At 41.6% G+C, this 18,646-nt stretch overlaps 1 protein-coding gene across 1 annotated transcript in view; it reads right to left on the bottom strand.

Moving 5' to 3' along the window:
• Positions 1-2,262: 2,262 nt before the first annotated feature.
• Positions 2,263-18,646, bottom strand: part of wnk1 (WNK lysine deficient protein kinase 1) — a 131,766-nt gene continuing 115,382 nt past the window's right edge. The window contains 6 exon segments of the mRNA XM_062981130.1: positions 2,263-5,122; positions 5,301-5,482; positions 8,269-8,310; positions 12,069-12,161; positions 13,006-13,200; positions 14,183-14,385. Coding sequence (XP_062837200.1) covers positions 4,808-5,122; positions 5,301-5,482; positions 8,269-8,310; positions 12,069-12,161; positions 13,006-13,200; positions 14,183-14,385 — 1,030 coding nt within the window. The 3' untranslated portion in view covers positions 2,263-4,807.

Genomic DNA, 18,646 nt, shown 5'->3' with positions numbered 1-18,646 from the left:
TGCTAATAGTCAACACGGATTTACCAAAAACAAGTCATGCCAGACTAATCTGATCTCTTTTTTCAACAGAGTTACGAGTTGGGTCGATACAGGGAATGCCGTAGATGTAGCGTACCTGGATTTCAGTAAGGCCTTCGACAAAGTCCCTCACAACCTTCTGGCAAACAAACTAGTAAAATGTGGGCTAGACAAAACTACGGTTAGGTGGATCTGTAATTGGCTAAGCGAACGAACCCAAAGGGTGCTCACCAATGCATCTTCATCTTGGAAAGAAGTCACGAGTGGAGTGCCGCAGGGTTCTGTCCTGGGCCCGGTTCTGTTCAACATCTTTATTAATGACTTAGACGAAGGGTTAGAAGACACGATCATCAAGTTTGCAGATGACACCAAACTGGGAGGGATAGCCAACACTCCAGAAGAAAGGAGCAGAATTCAAAACGATCTTGACAGACTTGAGAGATGGGCCGAAACTAACAAAATGAAGTTCAACAGGAACAAATGCAAGATACTTCACTTCGGCAGAAAAAATGGAAATCAAAGATACAGAATGGGGGACACCTGGCTAGACAGCAGTACATGTGAAAAAGATCTTGGAGTCCTTGTGGACAACAAGTTAAACATGAGCCAGCAATGTGATGCGGCTGCTAAGAAAGCCAACGGGATTTTGGCCTGCATCAATAGGGGAATAGCGTCTAGATCCAGGGAAGTCCTGCTCCCCCTCTACTCTGCCTTGGTCAGACCACACCTGGAATACTGTGTCCAATTTTGGGCACCACAGTTGAAGGGAGATGTTGACAAGCTGGAGAGCGTCCAGAGGAGGGCAACTAAAATGATCAAAGGTCTGGAGAACAAGGCCTATGAGGAGAGGCTTAAAGAACTGGGCATGTTTAGCCTGCAGAAGAGAAGGCTGAGAGGAGACATGATAGCCATGTACAAATACGTGAGGGGAAGCCATAGGGAGGAGGGAGCAAGCTTGTTTTCTGCTGCCCTGCAGACTAGGACACGGAACAATGGCTTCAAACTACAGGAAAGGAGATTCCACCTGAACATCAGGAAGAACTTCCTCACTGTGAGGGCTGTTTGGCAGTGGAACTCTCTCCCCCAGCCTGTGGTGGAGGCTCCTTCTTTGGAGGCTTTTAAACAGAGGCTGGATGGCCATCTGTCGGGGGTGCTTTGAATGCGATTTCCTGCTTCTTGGCAGGGGGTTGGACTAGATGGCCCATGAGGTCTCTTCCAACTACTATTCTATGATTCTATGAAAAGGAACAGTTTACTCCTGATTTTGTTGTATTGTATTCTATACTAAATAAACACAGTACAAGCAATATCTCATTCTAAAATACACTAGTAAAAACTAGAAATGCTGTCAGAGAGCAGCATCAGAACAAGACAAGGAGCAGAAAGGATAATGCTTGGGAAGGATTGTCTAAAGCAACTACATCTATTTGATAGTGTTCTAGTTGCCACCCTATGTGTGAAGAGACAAATAACTTCCCAACACAAATAATTATTACATGATAAAAAATAAATAAACAGGAAGTGGCAAATCAACTGGTACTATGGAACATTAAAGCAGTGAAGCTCAAAGGAGTGTAGCTCAAAGGAGTGGATTGACGACAAATCAGATAGGATAGGATGCAACATTAAAGCTTGCATTCCAGTTAGAGCTTCAATCCAGAGTTGGCCTCCATGACGTTTTAGACGGAACATGATTGATTCACCTTCCTAGAACAAAATAGGACATGGCCAGCATGAAGGAGGATTTTATTTAAACAAAATCCCTCTTTTTGCGCATCATCTTGAATTGAAAAGACTTCCACAGTTGGACTGTCATGGTTCAGTTCAGTTCTTGGCTTTTTTCTGCTATGTGCACTGACCTTTAGAATTATGATCAATCTATTTGGACCTTCCAATAAGACACAGGAAGACTGTATAATTCCAAAGTATAGGGGGCAAATACAGGATCTAGTATTTAGAATTCAATTTTCCCAATTCTCTGACCATTGCCATTTCTAATAGCAATTTTCCAGCCATTATCTATCTGTTATTTGAGGTTCAGATCCTGCTGAAGTCTCAAAAATCAAAGGTGTGCCTAAATTCTCCAACAATATTGTTTGTTGATGGTTAATTGGAGGCACCTGCAGTCTCTAGTGAGCTCAAATGACTTTCTTCTGTAGCCACTGTTAGTGGCAGCCACTTCTTGCTAGTAAAGCTTTGGGGTACAGAAGGAAGAAAAGCCAACTGAAAATGAGAAACCACAGCTCAACAAAAGCAGGTTTGGTTTATTTGAATGATTTCATTAAATATCTACAAAGAAGGTAACAAACGGCAGCACAAAGCGCAATCATACAGGAAGCGCTATGCCTGGATTTAGTGCAAAACATACCATTAACTACGGCCAGGGAAGCCCAAGTTTTGAATTCATTTCATTTATTTGTTTTTACAGTGTACATTGTTAAATAATGTAAAGAAAACATCTGTAATTCAGAAACAGATCTTGTGGAAAAAGATACTCAAAACTGTAATATTAACACAAAATAATTTAACAGTTCAGTAGCATTAGTTCATTCTTCTAGACTTCAGTTATTTCATCCACAGGAGGGAAATCAACGTTAAATAAAACCAGCACTTTTCAGTGAAATTCTGACCTCAAACATATTAAACCAAAATACCACCCTTGTGCAACACTCAGTTGACTAGTTCCTCTATCACAAAGTGGCATCTCTTTCATCTCTGCTCTTTTGTACTTCCTGCACATCAGCCTCAACTCCTGTTGCTGCCTTTAGAATCCTTAGCCGCAGACCAGAAAGCACAACTTTTCAGATTTTTCCCCCTGCAGGAAGCCTTAGGCTCATATTTGCCCATCCTAACTGTGCACACTTTTTCCCTTTTCTTTAAGTCTGATAACTTGTTGAAACCCAGCACCTCAGTTTTTCAGCCACCATGTCCAATCTATCTTCCTAATAAAGCCACTGTAAGCTTCAACTTGAGGTGAATGGATGGAAAGAAAGACCTGTGCATATGTTTGAGGGAACAGTGAAACCAAGTACAGAAAGAACAAACTCCCTGCTAACTTCAAGGGCGGGCAAGGGGGGGGGGGGGAGACACCTCTCCTTAGTATACAAGTCTCTAGATCAGCAGTAGAGCTGTTCCCAAATACAAAGCAGAAGTACTTTGACCCTTCACAGCCTGCTGCAGCAATACAGATAATACTAGTTGGTTGCAGTATTTCATTTGAACAAGGAATTAGTATTTTAAGGTAGAAAGAGGAAGGCGAGCGGAAAGTAGGAGATATAGTACACCTACCAGAAGGCAACACAGTTAGTTACAGTCATGGTACCAGTTTTAAGTTCTTTACACATAGAACAAAAACAAGTTGTTTTTTGATAGTGGCTGTTTCAAGTGTATCCATCCTTGGCAACTGATGCTGTGCCAGGAGGATTTGCTCCTGGCCTTTCTGGATTAAATCGGGGGGGGGGGGGGGGGGAGATCCCAGCAGACACGGTCCCTCACTAGAGTGATAGCTCTAAGCCCTCAACAAACTGCCCTTACCAAAAACCTTTATCACTTTAAAGTCAGTCCACCCATTGGAGCTACCCTTCCAAAGATTTCTCTTCCACCACATTTCCTCTGTTCCTACACAGCCCAGCTCTTACTCTGCTCATTGTATTTACTCATTTCGACACCTTCACATTAATCCATCCTTGTTGCTGTGTCAATAGCACTGGTTCCCCCCAAGAATCCATAACTTTGCTTTTTTCAACATACAACTGCAGTAGCTCCCCCTCCAACTCCTACTCTAGACACTATTACAGTAATAAATGTGTTACGCCTTTGGTATTCCAGTGACTATGTTCAAATAACTTTCCTTTCCTCTGCCTTTCCCTCTGCCTGTCTAAAGTCTGCTGGGAAGGTGATGCTAACTGCAGAAGCAATAAAAGTCCAAGGCACTAAAATATCCAGCAAGCATACTGGGAGAACAGACAAGTATTCAAGTACATTAATTTATACAATTATACATTCACATTTATCTAATACAATGAAAATAAAAAAGGAAAAAAGTTAAAGTGTCTCCAATACGTATCAGGATATAGCTAGCTTTCCCCCCATTTTTTTCCTTTTTAATTGTTTAACCCTCTATAATCCACTCATTTTTTTAACTACTGTTGTCCAACAACATTTATATATCACAGTGTTTCCACATCAAAACTGATGGTAAGTACATGTCCGCAGGGAACTTTTAAAAATTTATCTTCTAAACAATTTAAATTGCTCTAATGCTGCAGTCAAAGCTGTTAATATCTTTTACTTAAAGCAATAATGACCTATCTCAAAGCATGACCTGTGCCCTGTCAACTTAGGATCTTTGACGTGATGGCTTGAAGGAAAGGGCAGACAAAATGGTTCAATTTCTCAGAGTTTTTAAAAAAGAACATCAAACTAAAGATTCATGCTGGAATGAACAATAATTCTCCCATCTCAACCCGTGGGTATTTGGCCTCTGAAGCCAAATTAATTTTACAGCACGAAGCCATTGGCTTGCATGGTAATTTCCATCTCTACACATTCTGCCACACAAAAGAATGAAAGGAAGCACGTCCAATCATGGAAGATCCTGAACACCCTTCTCCCCATCTTCAGAAGAGGGCTTTTCCTTGCTGAGAGCATAGAGCAACCATTAAGAGGGAGAAATTCATCCCCTCTGGGCACCAGGAGTCTCTTCATTGCAGACCAGTAGTTGATTCAAGGCCCCATCTCTCCCCCCCCACCCACCCAAAGGTCTACCCAGAAGTGTGTCTGGGTCTCATTAAGTGGTCCGCAGATTAGAGCCGGGGGGGTTACTGATCGATTTCTGCAAATTGCTGATGTTGAAGCTTTGCAAAGAGGCAGCTGCTACAGGCTGGAATTGGCCTAAAGGTGGCTGTGCTGGACCACCTGTCCCACTCCAGGGAGGTACAAAGGGCACTGTTGGGTAACCGTACGGCTGAGGGGGGCACATAGCCTTTGTGAAGTGACCTAAAGAGGTAGCAGATGCTGCAGAGATGGGTGTAGCACCAAGGGAAGATGTCATCGAGATGCAGAGCTGGCTTGGTGCAGAAAACTTCCTTGCCATTCCTGGGCCCTAAAACAGAAACCCAACCCAAGAGTAAATTATTTGAGAAATATTCCTACATATTCAACAGTATTATCTAGTTAACATTCTCCCTCACAACCTTGGCAGATTACTCACATTAACATTACATTGCTTCACTGAAAGTCAATTAATGCTATCAAAGCATTCACCCAAACCAAAAACCTACCTCATAGTTGCCATGCCCCTTGCCTGCTTTCTTGCCAGAAAGGTTCATAGCATCACGGGCCCAGTTATCCACCAATTTGTGCAGGTCATCAGTAAAGGTCCCTTTCCGGCTAGAGGCAGGAGGCTGAGATTGAGGCGCCTGGCTGTTCACTGTACCCCCAACGGTATTTGTACTGCTGGTCCCTAAAAAAGAAAAGGAATGACTGCTATTTAACTTGATGGGTTATAATTTCATAAGACCCACCAAAGCTATAGCTACAATGGAAAACAGGAAAGAGCAAGAGTTTTAAGAGCCATGCACATGAGTTCTACAATTCAGCACTAGGACATAATGAAGAGGAAGGGTTCTAGGGCTCAGCTAGCAATTTCTCTGCTATTAGGTTAATTACATAACTGCATGTTATTTTTTTCTAGATCAGTGGGTAGTCCACAAATTTGCCCTTTTCTACTAGAGGGTGAATTCGATTTTGGCATTAATGACTAGAACACAATAATTTCCTCTATATTGTCAACATGTGTCTACTATACTGAATTAACACCACTACCGACCCTGCCGACTCACTAAAATTACATACAGTAGCAGTACGGATTGCAGCTCTGTTCTGTAGATGGAATATATAAAGTGGATGAACTCATTATTGGAAATGGGCATTCATACTACTAGCAGCAACCATCTGGGAGGCTGCAGCAAGAACCTGCCAGCCTAATACCCAAACACAGGAAAGCCAAAGATGACTGGCAACCAATCCTTATTGCATCAAACTCAGGTAGCAGCTTTCAGGGAAACCTGCACATCTGGTTCCTAATGTTTGAGAAATGATTCCATTCCCAGTATAGTACACGTATAGAGCTTGGTGGAATAAAAGAATGCACAACATAATCAATATTCTGATCTGATAACTATTCAGTGGCAAATCAATAATGGAATGATGTGAAAAAGAAAATTTGCTTTTCCATCACTGATTACTCATGAAGCAGCAAGGGTTTAAAAGTGCTGAGAACCGATACGTGCCACAAAACTAATCTTAAGCACCATAATAACTTTAACCCACATTTACAGAAAATGAAGTAAAGTCAATTGGCTATACAGAAATCCTAGCCAGGGAAATGTCTGAAGTACAATTCAAATACTGTATTGGAGAAGAATAAACCTGAATCCAGTGAAAAACTACCCCTTTCAGTACAAGGGGAGAAAGAGTATGTGTATCCATAACAAGAGCAATTTAAGGTATTCAGTTAAACAACACATTAACTTCACCTAATTAGTTCCCCAAGACAGAGAACAGACAGCATAACAGTGTCAAATCTTACAGAAGAGTTACAGGAAGGTGTCAATAATTACTCCTTGCACAATACTAAAGTTGTAAGTTCTAGAAATCCCTCCCTATCACTTAGGAACTTGTAATTATATAAGCAAAGTCACTGGTACTTGCAACTGAACTTTGGATCCTGCTTCTGAGGGAAGAAATGGCCTCCCTAAATCCAAGCCAAATTAGGCATGAATACAAAACATCCTTCTTAGTTCCAGCAACTGAGCAAGGTGAGATTGCACTGTGAAAAGACTTACAAGCAGATAATGCTAGCTAAGGTGTTGAAAAAGGCAGCCTTCTGCTCAAAACTGAACTGAAAAGAGGGAGGTGATGCATATCTACATGCAGGGGAGGTGAAGGAGGAAGAGTGATCCTGTCCAGGTGAAGGGGAGAAATGCAGACCGAAACAGTAGTAATACTATGATTACACATCATGTGCAAAGGAAGTTCTCTTTTCAATGCAAAAGGATTTACTCATGTGGCACAAGAGGAACTAGAACACAGACATGTGCCTACTGATAAAGGAGCAGCCAGAGGAATAACCAGTACAAATAACAGGCAATAGTGAGGGAAAGAAAAAATAGCTTGAACAAGGTACCAACAGGTGTGATCAGTATATTCTGCTTTCAACAGTCTCATGCAGGAATCCAGCACATACCCTTCAGTCCTTTCCTGATGGCCAGAATCTACATGACTGCTCCTCAATATAGTGCCCAGACAGTGAGCATTTAAAACACGACTTGTTACTATAGGCTAACTCAAAACATGGAAGGGAATTAATTCTTAAATGTGAGCTAGGATCTCACAATGCAACATTCAACTTTGTTTTGCTGGGTGTTTGTAATACACCATATTTTCTCATGATCTTTTCATGCTATTAAGCTAAGAAGGACTGTGATATAAAATATGAGCATACAGAAAAGCTTCTACCTTTGGTATTGTAAGAAGCCAAATCTCAGACATTCAAGATATTGAACCAGCCATCAAGAAGAGACTGACAAGCACTTATATCAGTGACAATGGAAAATAACCTCCCTCCAATCTTGCTCAGTCACAGCAAATATTACAGAATCTTATTTTGGCTATTCATAAGTGAATAAAAGCAGAGGCACCTCCCTCAGCCTGCAGACCATATAATTGCATCGAATTTCCTGAGCATTCTATCCCTTTCACATGTAAATTCATTTCACTCCATTTGTTCTTGTCTCCACATAAATGACCCCCCCCCCCCTCACACTGCTGGCACACTGTGAGGGCACTGGAGCATTTGCTCTGCTTGTAAGATATGAAGGTTCTCTGCAACTGGACCAGTGCTTCAGTTATGCCCCTTTCAACATGGTCAGTGCAAACAAAGCAAGAAAATATATTTTTGCCTTCCAAAGAGGCTGCAATTACTGATGCTAATTTATACACCCTTCAGCATCACTGTTCATAGGCAAGGAGTACATAGTGTGGATGAAGATTAAAGTAAGCCCTTCCAGTGAGGCACAGTAGTCATGAGGTGGCCAAACCTCTTGCCAGATTAGTCCAGAAAAACACACAAGAAAGATGCTGTGCTCAAGAGAGATTCGGGGAGGTTAAACTTCAGGGATTAGAGGAAAACTCAAACATTGCAACTTGTCAGTCAGAGTTCAGAAATAACCAAAATGCAATAATTACTACAGAGCTGGTTGCAAGGGCAGACTTTTTTCACCATCTTCCCTGAAGCACAAAGAGAAAGCAATTTGTTAAACAGTGAGAAACATTTAGTGTCAAGCAAAGAGCACAAAAGGCCTGGTGAGAAAAAGAGAGGAGAATACAACAACACACTGTCGCTTGGTGACACTGCTCAACTCTTTGAAGAGATCTTACACTATGCAAAATACGCACAAAAGTGGCTTTTAACTAGTGGAAGTGTGTTAATCACATTTAGTTGCACAATTCCTACAGCTTCTATATGGTATCTTCTAAAAATGTCCAGATTAGAATTGTGGCTTTGTTATTTAACAAATAACAAATAGGTAAATGAATCAGTTTGGGTTAGGTCTCTCAAACACCTCAAATTTTGAAATCTGAAAACTGGGACTAAAAGTCAAAGCAAACCTGTAAACTGGACTAAATACTTAATTTTTCTCCTACTGATCTGATAACTGTTTTTACATTCAAAAGGAATGGCACAGAAGACCCTCAAAACAAACCCTAAAAAGCTATTTTGGTGTCATGAAATAAATTCAGTTTATATTAAAATATTACATTATTGTACCAGAGACAGGTACAAACCTACTGAATCTCGTCCACTTTTTCTCCAACTACACAGACAAATCATCTAGTTCTTTGTCCAGCTTTTTAACTTCTAACAGGGACCTTTCCTCTTCTTCATTTCAAAATTGATGATGGGAAGTTAGGTCAAAGACTGAGATAATTTTTTTTAAAAAAAACTGTACACAAATTGAGTATCAAGCCAAGCCATGCTTTTATTAGCATTACCTACATTCACAAGACAGCTACAAGAAATGGATAGGCAAAGGTAGATGACACTAGCCTAAATCCAACACTTAGAGAGACCACTGAAATAGATGGGACTTGTGTTAGTTTGACTAACAAGTCCTGTCACTTTCAAAAGATCTAACTTTACACAATAAGATTGTGAGGTTCATCCCACTGCATTTGCAAGTACTATGAGGCTCCCAAATACCACTCTATGTCTTCTTCCTCATGATGCTTAGTCCATAAAGGTAACTTCTCATAATGACACGAAGAGTCAATTTTAAAAACTAGAACAGATGCACAGTGTGAATTAGTTACATCCATGCCACCCACTGAAAATCTTTCAAGATCTAAATTAAGGCTTACTTGTTCTCTCTTGCTTTATTATAATCTGCTATTTTCTAACAGCGATTTAGCATTTTCTTAGCCCTGGCTGTTTCACTATTGCCTTCATAATTTTCTGCCTGAACCTTGAACTACATTACTATTAACAAGCCTAATCTGGGGAGGAATTGCAAACACAGTCTTCAGATAATGATTCTTTTTTCTTTGGTTTGCAGATCTATATAGATTGATAGTCATAGTATGTTCAATACATTAAATCAGTGGTTCCCAAACTTATTTGGCCTATCGCCCCCTTTCCAGAAAAAATATTAGCGCCCTCTGGAAAGGGGGTGTGGCTTAGAAGGATGGGCATGGCTCCTGCTCAAGAGGGTGGGGCTGAGCCTCTCCCCTAGTCCAAGATGCAGGGCTGGAAGGGGGAGGGGAGGTGAGTGGGGCCACAAATGGGCGGCCAGGACTGGGATGGGCGGAGTTACGAGCTCTGAGGCAGGGCTGAGCTTCTATCTCTGTCCTGCGGCACCTGCCAGGACACAGGGGGCTGGGCTAGAGGAGGGGGCGGGGCCTCTTCCCAAGTGCCTGTTGGGGCTGAACCTCTATACCCCTCCCCCATGTTCTAACAAGCACCCCAGGGGAGGTATACAGAGGCTAAGCCCTGTCTCGGGCTCTTGGGAAGAGGCCCCACTCCCACCCCTAGCCCCACCCTTTAGTCCTAAAAGGCCTCTCAGGAGAGGTAAAGAGCCTCATCCCTGTCTCGGGCTCTTGGAAGGAGGCCCCACCCCCTTCCCTAGCTCCGCCCTCTGTGTCCCAACAAACGCCTCAGGAGAGGTATAGATTCTCAGCCCTGTCTCGGGCTCTTGGGAAGAACCCATGCCCACTCCTCTATCTCTGCCCCCTGTGTCCTAACAGGTGCCTCAGGTGCTCAGCCCTGTCTCCGGCACTTGGGAAGAGGCCCTGCCCCTCCCCTGGCCTAATAGGTGCCATCACCGCCCCCCTGGATCGCTGCAGCGTCCACCAGGGGGCGGTAGCGCCCACTTTAGGAATGACTGCATTAAATCAATAAAGCAGTAAATGTATACTGTATTATTATAGTTATGTCAAGCAACTAAAAAATAAATCCACTGAAAACAAAGTGGTGTAAAATTCAGCTAATTTTTTTAAAGAAAACAATTCCCTGAAATGAAATGTGATCATCTCATGATTCCCACTGCAGCTAGCATGCAGCAGTCTCTCAGAAACCATGCTTTACAGGCTGCAAACACAGAATATTCCTAGCCTGGCAGAGCTGCTGCTCAGTATATATGAACACATGCCTTCATCCACAGGACATATGGGACCTTGCTTATATTGCAAGTATGAGAGGAGGAATAAAATCTGGAATCACCTCCAGGAAAAACAATTGTACTTACTGCAGGGGAATACTTGAAATCTGTCACATAAATATAACCCCCTTCATTTCCTCACATCATCTTTCTGTCTAATTCGAGATGGAGTTTGTACACTGATCCTATCAACAAGTGATTTTAGAATCACTTGTTGGTAGAACCCCAATTATTTTAATTTGTGTATTTGGTTTGAATGTTTACTTAAATGTGTGACAGTTCTTGAAACTCTTTAGCCCAGAAGCATGAAATATGGCTCTAGAAAGCAAAACCTGTGTTATACGCTGCAAGAATGGTGTGCCAAGCAGCACATGAGATGCTGCATGAAAAGAATTTATACTGAAAAAAAATCTTAGTCCCAATTATTATTGAATCTCCCTTCCTAATCACAGAAGCGGGAAAGAACCACACCATCAATACTATCTTCTAATTCATGGTCTCATAAATCACTCCTATGACAAACACTACAACATGGAACATCTGTTCCTGAATATATTTATGCAACTCAGGAGTTAACATAAATAACTCCTCCTCAGGTTTCTGTTTTAGTCATTGAGGGAGGACTGGTAAATGAAATGTGGGGGAACACACAAGCAAAGCTACCAATTTTCTGCTTTAAGATTAACAAATATGGTAGAATGCACAAAGTCCAAAAAGGCACTAGCCATATCACTTTCTGGGCTGATTGCCATCCTGATTTAAAGTACACCTATGGAAAATGAGGTGTCATATTTCTGGCATAACAACGACTCTCACAGCACACAAATTCCTCAACCTCACTAAACTGCTGTTGTGTTCATGTGAAGTAGTGAAAATATCATACCACATACACAATTGAACTCAACAATGATCAGCCCAGAAGGATATGCCCTGCCTCTCAGAGCTGTGTGATTTAACCACGTGGTTTGCAGCACAGCTTCTAAGTGAACTATCAGGAAGGGGTCCGTATCTGTGGACATGGCCTTCACAGCATCTATTTCTATTCCCTACAGGGAAGCCTATACACCTAAGGCAAGAGTCATAAAAAGGACCTCTTGATACCTGAAGCTCTATTTAAAATATGAAGAGCACAGTCACCACCACAGCCTTTTGGCTGAGCAACCAAATAACAATTTGAGTAGGATGCTTTCTGCATGATAATATTTAAGAACAACTCAGCCAAGCCCTGGAGTTGGAGAGATACAAGAAGGCAGATGTGAATGGACGGCATGTGACAACAGATCCAAGTAGCAGAAAACAAAAAGACGAGGAAGGAGTAAAGGTGTTACACACAAAGAGCCAAGCAGGGCGTACTCAGAAATCGGGTCCTCCTGCCACCAGGCTTGAATGTCACCCGCTCAGATGCACAGTTAAACTTCACACAGCCTGTGGTAAAACAAAAAGGGGGAAAAACAAGGAGAAGAAAAGAGACAGAACACAACTACAAGATGTTAGAAAACTCTAGATAGGAGTGGTGAAATGCACTAGCAAGACACAAGAAAAAGAGCTTCAATCAGTGGAGCATATGCAAAACATAAGGTGCTTTGCTCCCACCTGCACAACTATCATGTCTCATACAGCTGTCTTCTAATAGTTAGCCCAGAAGAAAGAGGGCTGCATGCTACAAGCAATGTAAGTAATAAGAGACGCACACATTGACATAGTACATGGTACTATTTATAGATATGAATGGTTCAGATTAGTAGGGCTCATATGATCCAAAGAGAAACAACTAGAAACTCCATTCTGCCTAAGGAGCAGTGATATATGTTTTCATATTCTATTTGTTTTTAGTCAGCTTTCCCCCTAAATTTACACACTGCAACTCTTAGCCATGTCTGAATCCAAAGATAAATACTACATACATTATAAGTGAGGGGAAAAATTAGAAAGCCATCACTTCTAAAGGTCCAATGTTTATATAAAAAAAGGTTTCTAACATAAATAAGAATCAAGAGGCCATAAGCTTTTAACATGGGTAAGTCCACAATATCTCTAGGATAAGTGTAGTCTTGCAACAGATGCTTAAAGCATTCCCTTCCATCATCTCCATATGGCAGAATATGGAGGACACTGGAACATTCACTGTAATATCCCTAATTTTACTTTCTGGAATGTTCCAGGCCTGTCCAGGTTCATCATATGAAGAAGAAGTTTAAAACGTAGGAAGGCAGTGAATCTCACACCTCAACTCTCAATGAAGTCTGTCTCTATCATCCACAATATTTACCTTGGCCTGGCGCAGAAAGGCTTGGTATGGAAATGGCACCATCACTAGTAAAGGCAGAGTAGAGGTTCTCACTAGAAGGAGAAGGTTTCAGGGGCTGTAACAGATGGTTCTGTCCTGTCTCTGGGACACTGCCAGGAGGATGGAGGGTCTGTTGTTGGGGCAAGACTGAAGGTGCGCTCTGAGCAGACAAATTTCCTGTAACGTGGGGCAGGGGGAGGTTTAGGAGAGCAAATAATTAGAATGGCAATATGATGGACACCCAGTTACCTCATCCCAGAGGAGACTAAACGGTGCCAAAGCACTAGCTATGCAGGAACCTTTCAGTGGGATCAACATTATGAGGGAGATAAGCAACTGATAAATATGTGCATGGCAAAAAAAGAAAACATACAAAGAAGGCTATAGGTTTCCTGTGTGTACCTGCTATTCTACTCTGCCAGGTTAAGAGAGAATTACTTTATTTCTTTACATATTTATATCCCATCAATATTCTCCCACAAGATAGCTAACAACAAACACAACAAATGCATATCTCAACTGTAAATGCCCTACAGAAATACACTGTAGTAAGCCTTTTTCTTTCTTTTTTCTTTACTGTGTGCAACCTATCATTGTAGGTTTTTAAAACTGCAATCAAAAATGTGGAGAACGTTGTTGAACCACATAGAAATGTAGCTTTGGTATAATAAAAAAAAGAAATGTAGCTTTGGTGTTACAGGAAGTTTGAAGGCATAGAAAGTGAATAACAAATGTCAGATTTGGACTTAGTTGACCTGGGTTTATCTCTTCACTCAACCTTCAGGTTCACTGGACAAACAATGCATTTCAGATTAACCTGCATCACAGAATAAATAGGGATGATCACCAAGGATGGAAGCCGCTGCTTGGACTGCAACTCTCATTATCCCACACCATGGGCTACACTGGCCAAGGCTGATTAGAACAGAAGTCCAACAATAGGACTGTGTATTTTTAGTGTACACTTTAGAACTTCTGGAGGAAGTAGAATAAAAAATACTTCAATAGTAACATATGGAAGAAAACAAGTACTTTCAGAAACTGTTTAAAAATAAATAAATCACTATAGCAAGTCCAGACTAAACAGCCTGCCAAAACAAAAACCTTGACAGACTACTAAACCAGGGACATGTCTATCACAATCTCCATGTTGCCTTACCCAAAATCTGGGGGCTCTTATTACCCTGGGAGCTGCTGCGGCTAGATCTGCTGCTTCTTCCTTTCGTAGGTCTTCTTCGCCTGCCTGAGAGAGGAGCAGCAGGAGGTATGATGACAGCTGGAGGTATCTTGCCCAGTTTTGTGTAGAGCAATTCTATCTCCAGCTTTTGCCGACTCTGAAGCTCTTGGATCTCCTTAAGGTGTCTAGAGAATAGAAAAAATGGCATGTGTTGCTTCTTATCATAATACCAAGTTACTCCAAATTTGATTTGGCAAAAGCAGTGAATATTAATCAGAAACTGTTTAATTGGGCACTAGGGTATACAAATGGGTTTTGCCACACAAGAGTAAAATGTATTCCCATTCACAAACAGAATAACAACAACAACAACAACAACTTTATTTTTATACCCTGCCACCATCTCCCCTGAGAGACTCGGGGCGGCTTACATGGGGACAAGAACTAATCCTATTTGGAGCTCCAAACTCAAGTAGACAATTCTGTAATATAATCTGAGTGGGTGAAGAGAAGACAGAGTTTTATAATGTGGGCAAACATACCTTTCACATTTGTGTTCTGAAACATACAGAGGACAGTTGCATTCACCCATCACACAAAGTGTTCCTATTCATATAAATTCCCCTCTAGAACACTACAAACTACCAGGAGACTAGCAGGCAATTTCACTCTATTCCACATCCTCATCTTCCCCAACTGAAAGTCTACTTAACTTTCCCACCTTTTCGTATCGTCACAAACAGCATGTTCTTGTCTTGCTAAGAAAAATTACCAGGGAAGCCCTTGGTGAGATTCCTCAGGATCCCAGTTGTAACAAGGGTATAAGAAATATGTACACTGCATCTCTTAGATGACCTTTTTCTATCTTAAGTTTTATAACTTGCTGCAAGTTTTTGTATAGCAAGTTATAAAACCCTGGTAGAAAAAGGTAACAAAAAGTGCTGTATATTTTTGTGAACTGATTGGGAAACTTCCTCAGAATAAATTGCAAAGAAAACCGTGTGATAGGATTACTATAAATTGGAACTGATCTGTGGATATACAGCAATTAATATGTTTTAGTATCCCCAGCTGTTTTACAAAGTTGTCTTTAATTACATTATGTAACAAAACTTTGAAAAAAAATCTGTTCCTGGTTTGAAAGTAGTTGTTATACTCCAGAAGGAAAGGTTGCTTACATGTAACCGCTTTTCTTTAAGGCTACTTTAACAAGTGCTTCAATTAGTGGACTCCAGCCCTGCCCTCCTCCAACAGGATAAATCAAGACCTCAGGGGCTGGCCTTTTAGTTCCACAGCTGAAAGCAGCACCTCTGGACAAGGAATGACAACGCAGGGAGGATGGGCGAGTCGTGTGAATTTCACAGACAGCCATTCAAAGAAAGACGATTACAGGTAAGCAACCTTTCCTTCTCCAGCGTGGCGTCTGTGAAATGCACACCTGTGGTAGATTGGCAAGCTTTCCAAAAGGTAGAGGGAGTCATGCCAATGCGGAAAATAAAACCACTCTACTAACCACTGCATCTCTCTTAGCAAGGAGATCAAGTTTGCAATGAGACAGAAAAACGGAGTACTATCTACTGGGGATAACCGACCAGGATATCCACTTAGGGGCTAATGATGACAAAATATTTACCTATTTAACGACTGCCGCCAGAATTTGTTTCGCCAAAAGATGGAAGCAAAAAGAACTACCAAGCATGGATGAATGGCTACAGAAAGTGAGAGAAATAAAAGACATGGATAAACTAACTTTCTTACTAAAGAAAAATACAGGGATCCCGATAAAATATACAGACTGGAGTAAAGTAGAAGAATATGAAAGGAAAAGTAAATGAAGGTCCAATCTGAATGAGCAGAAGATTAATTTCTTCTGGGCTTCTAATTTTCAAGTTACTGTTTATTGGAAGCAAAGAATCTGTGACACAGCCAACAGAAAGGCAATCATTTTTTTTTTTTACTTTTGAATGATTGCCTTTATTATGACAGTGACAGAGGCTGATCTATAATGGCTTTTTATTATATTGATCACCCTCTTTTTTATGATTAGAGAATGGGAAACGCAAAGGCAAAGATGGAAGTCCTTTTTTTTTAGGTTTTTAAACTTTTTTACTATCTTGACTTTCATTTCTGCACTTTCTATACCTAAAATGTTCTCACTCTTTCGTTGTATTAAATTATTTTATACTTTAATAAATATATATATGACAAAAAAAGTTTGTAATGAGACACAAAAGCGAGCAGCGTAGACCATACTGCCGCTTGACAAATGTCTTCCAGTGGTACGCCCCTAAGGAAGGCAGTAGAAGTAGTCATTGCTCTGGTGGAATTAGCTATCACTTGAGATGGTAAAGTCTAGTCCTGCTAACTTGTAAGCCAGCTGGATAATTGATAAAATCCAGACTGCAAGTCTCTGGCTGGAGACCAGAAGGCCTGCTGCATCATTGTGGTACTTTAGAAAAAGTCTGGTTGATTTCCTAAAAGAAGCAGTTCTGTGGACATAAAATGCTAGGGCTCTATGTACATCCAACAAATGTAGTGACTGCTCAAGAGGTGAGGATGGATCTCGAAAAAAAAGCAGGCCATACAATGTCTTGTGACATATGAAAACGAGTTGCCACCTTAGGGAGAAAGGCAATGTCTGTTCTAAGTACAACTTTGTCTCTATGAAACCTAAGATATGGTTCATCCATTCGTAAAGTGCACAGTTCACTTGCTCTTCGGGCTGAGGTAACTGCCACCAAAAAGGCAGTCTTCCATGAAAAGTGGGCAATGTCAATCCCCTTGATCTGGTCATGTAAGTGTTATTTATTGTTATAATTGTATTATTTTACTTTGTTTAATAATGTGTTATTATGTTGTTAAGTAATGTTTGTGTTGTTTTTATGACTGTAAACCGCCCTGAGTCTCATCCGGGAGATAGGGCGGTATATAAATAAAGTTTTATTATTTTATTATTAGCAATAGACTCAAATGGTGGTTTGGTGAATGCAGCAAGCACCACATCAGGCCTCCATGAGGCCACCAGTGGGGTTACTTGGGGCCTGAAAGTTCTTGAATCCTTGGAGAAAAGATGACCAGATGGTCCGAAATTACAGAAGGGAGGCCTGCTGCCCGTATATAAGCTAAGATAGCCGCTAAATAGCACTTCAAGGATGACAAAGACAAACTCACATCTGACAGGGAGAGAAGGAATCCGAGGAGAAGAGAAGTAAAGTAGGATCTGACCCTCATTGTGAAACAAAAGAAGAAAAACTGGTTTTTCTGTATGACTTCTTTGTAGAAGGTCTACAGGCCAAATCAAGAATATCCTTTATTGGTTGAGGCAGGCTGTCGATGTGATGCGCTATGCTGTCAACCAGAGGTGATAAACATCTGGGTGAAGGATCTGTCCATTCTGACAGGACAGGAGGTCTGGTCTGCATGGCAACTGTACGGAATTCCCAGCAGCCAGATGACGGAGGGTGGCAAACCATGGTTGCCTTAGCCACCATGGGGCAATTAGGATGTAGTTCACATGGTCTGCGAAAATTCTGGAGATGACTCTGTTCAACAGAGGTAGAGGTGGGAATATATAGACTAGAGTTGCTGTCCAATTGAGAAGGAATGCATCTCCCAGGCAGCTGGTAGGCTGGTGAGGAGGGAGTCGAGCCCCAAACTGATGACACTTCATACTGTCGAGAGATGCGAACAGATCTATATCTGGTGTGCCCCACCTACTTCTTGTGGGTGGAGGGACCATTCGTGGTTGAATGGAAAGGTACGGCTCAATAGATTGGCTCAAACATTGTCGGTCTCTGGAACATGGGTCGCAATGAGGTAGATGTCTCTGGAAATGTACGATTCCCAGATGTACATAGAGAGCTTGATGAGAGTGCGAGATTGGGAGTTGCCTTGTTTGCTTATACAAAACAATGCGGTCATGTTGTCTGTAAGTTTTGCACCACTTTCCCTGTAAGACGCAGCTCAAATGACCTTAGTGCCTTCAGAATTGCTAGGAACTCTAGGTAATTGATATGCCTGGATGCATCTGCTATTGACCATGTCCCCTGAATGGAGATGTCTCTAAGATTAGCTCCCCAGCCCAGGAGTGACGCGTCGGTAGTCAATACTACTGACGGCAACCGAGACTGAAAGGGAACCCCAAACACAAAGGTTGGCGGGAAGCGTCCACCATTGAAGCAAACGGTGCACAGCATGCAGGGGAATGAGAAACTTGGAGCTGTGACGTGAAGGGTGGAAAGTCCTGAGGAACCAGATCTGCAACTGACACATCCGTAGACGTGCAAATGGTATAACCATTGTGGTGGATGCCATATGGTCAAGCAGACACTGAATGTCTTTTGTTCGAAGGAAATGCTGACTTGCGATGTGAAGTGCCAGAGAGAATAGTACTTAAAATCTCTTGTCTGGTAAATATGCTCTCGCAAGAATGGAATCCAGAGTGGC

Source organism: Anolis carolinensis, chromosome 5, assembly GCF_035594765.1.
Source record: "Anolis carolinensis isolate JA03-04 chromosome 5, rAnoCar3.1.pri, whole genome shotgun sequence".
NCBI classification, from domain to species: Eukaryota; Metazoa; Chordata; class Lepidosauria; order Squamata; family Dactyloidae; genus Anolis; species Anolis carolinensis.
This window is presented reverse-complemented; position numbering and strand designations above follow the sequence as displayed.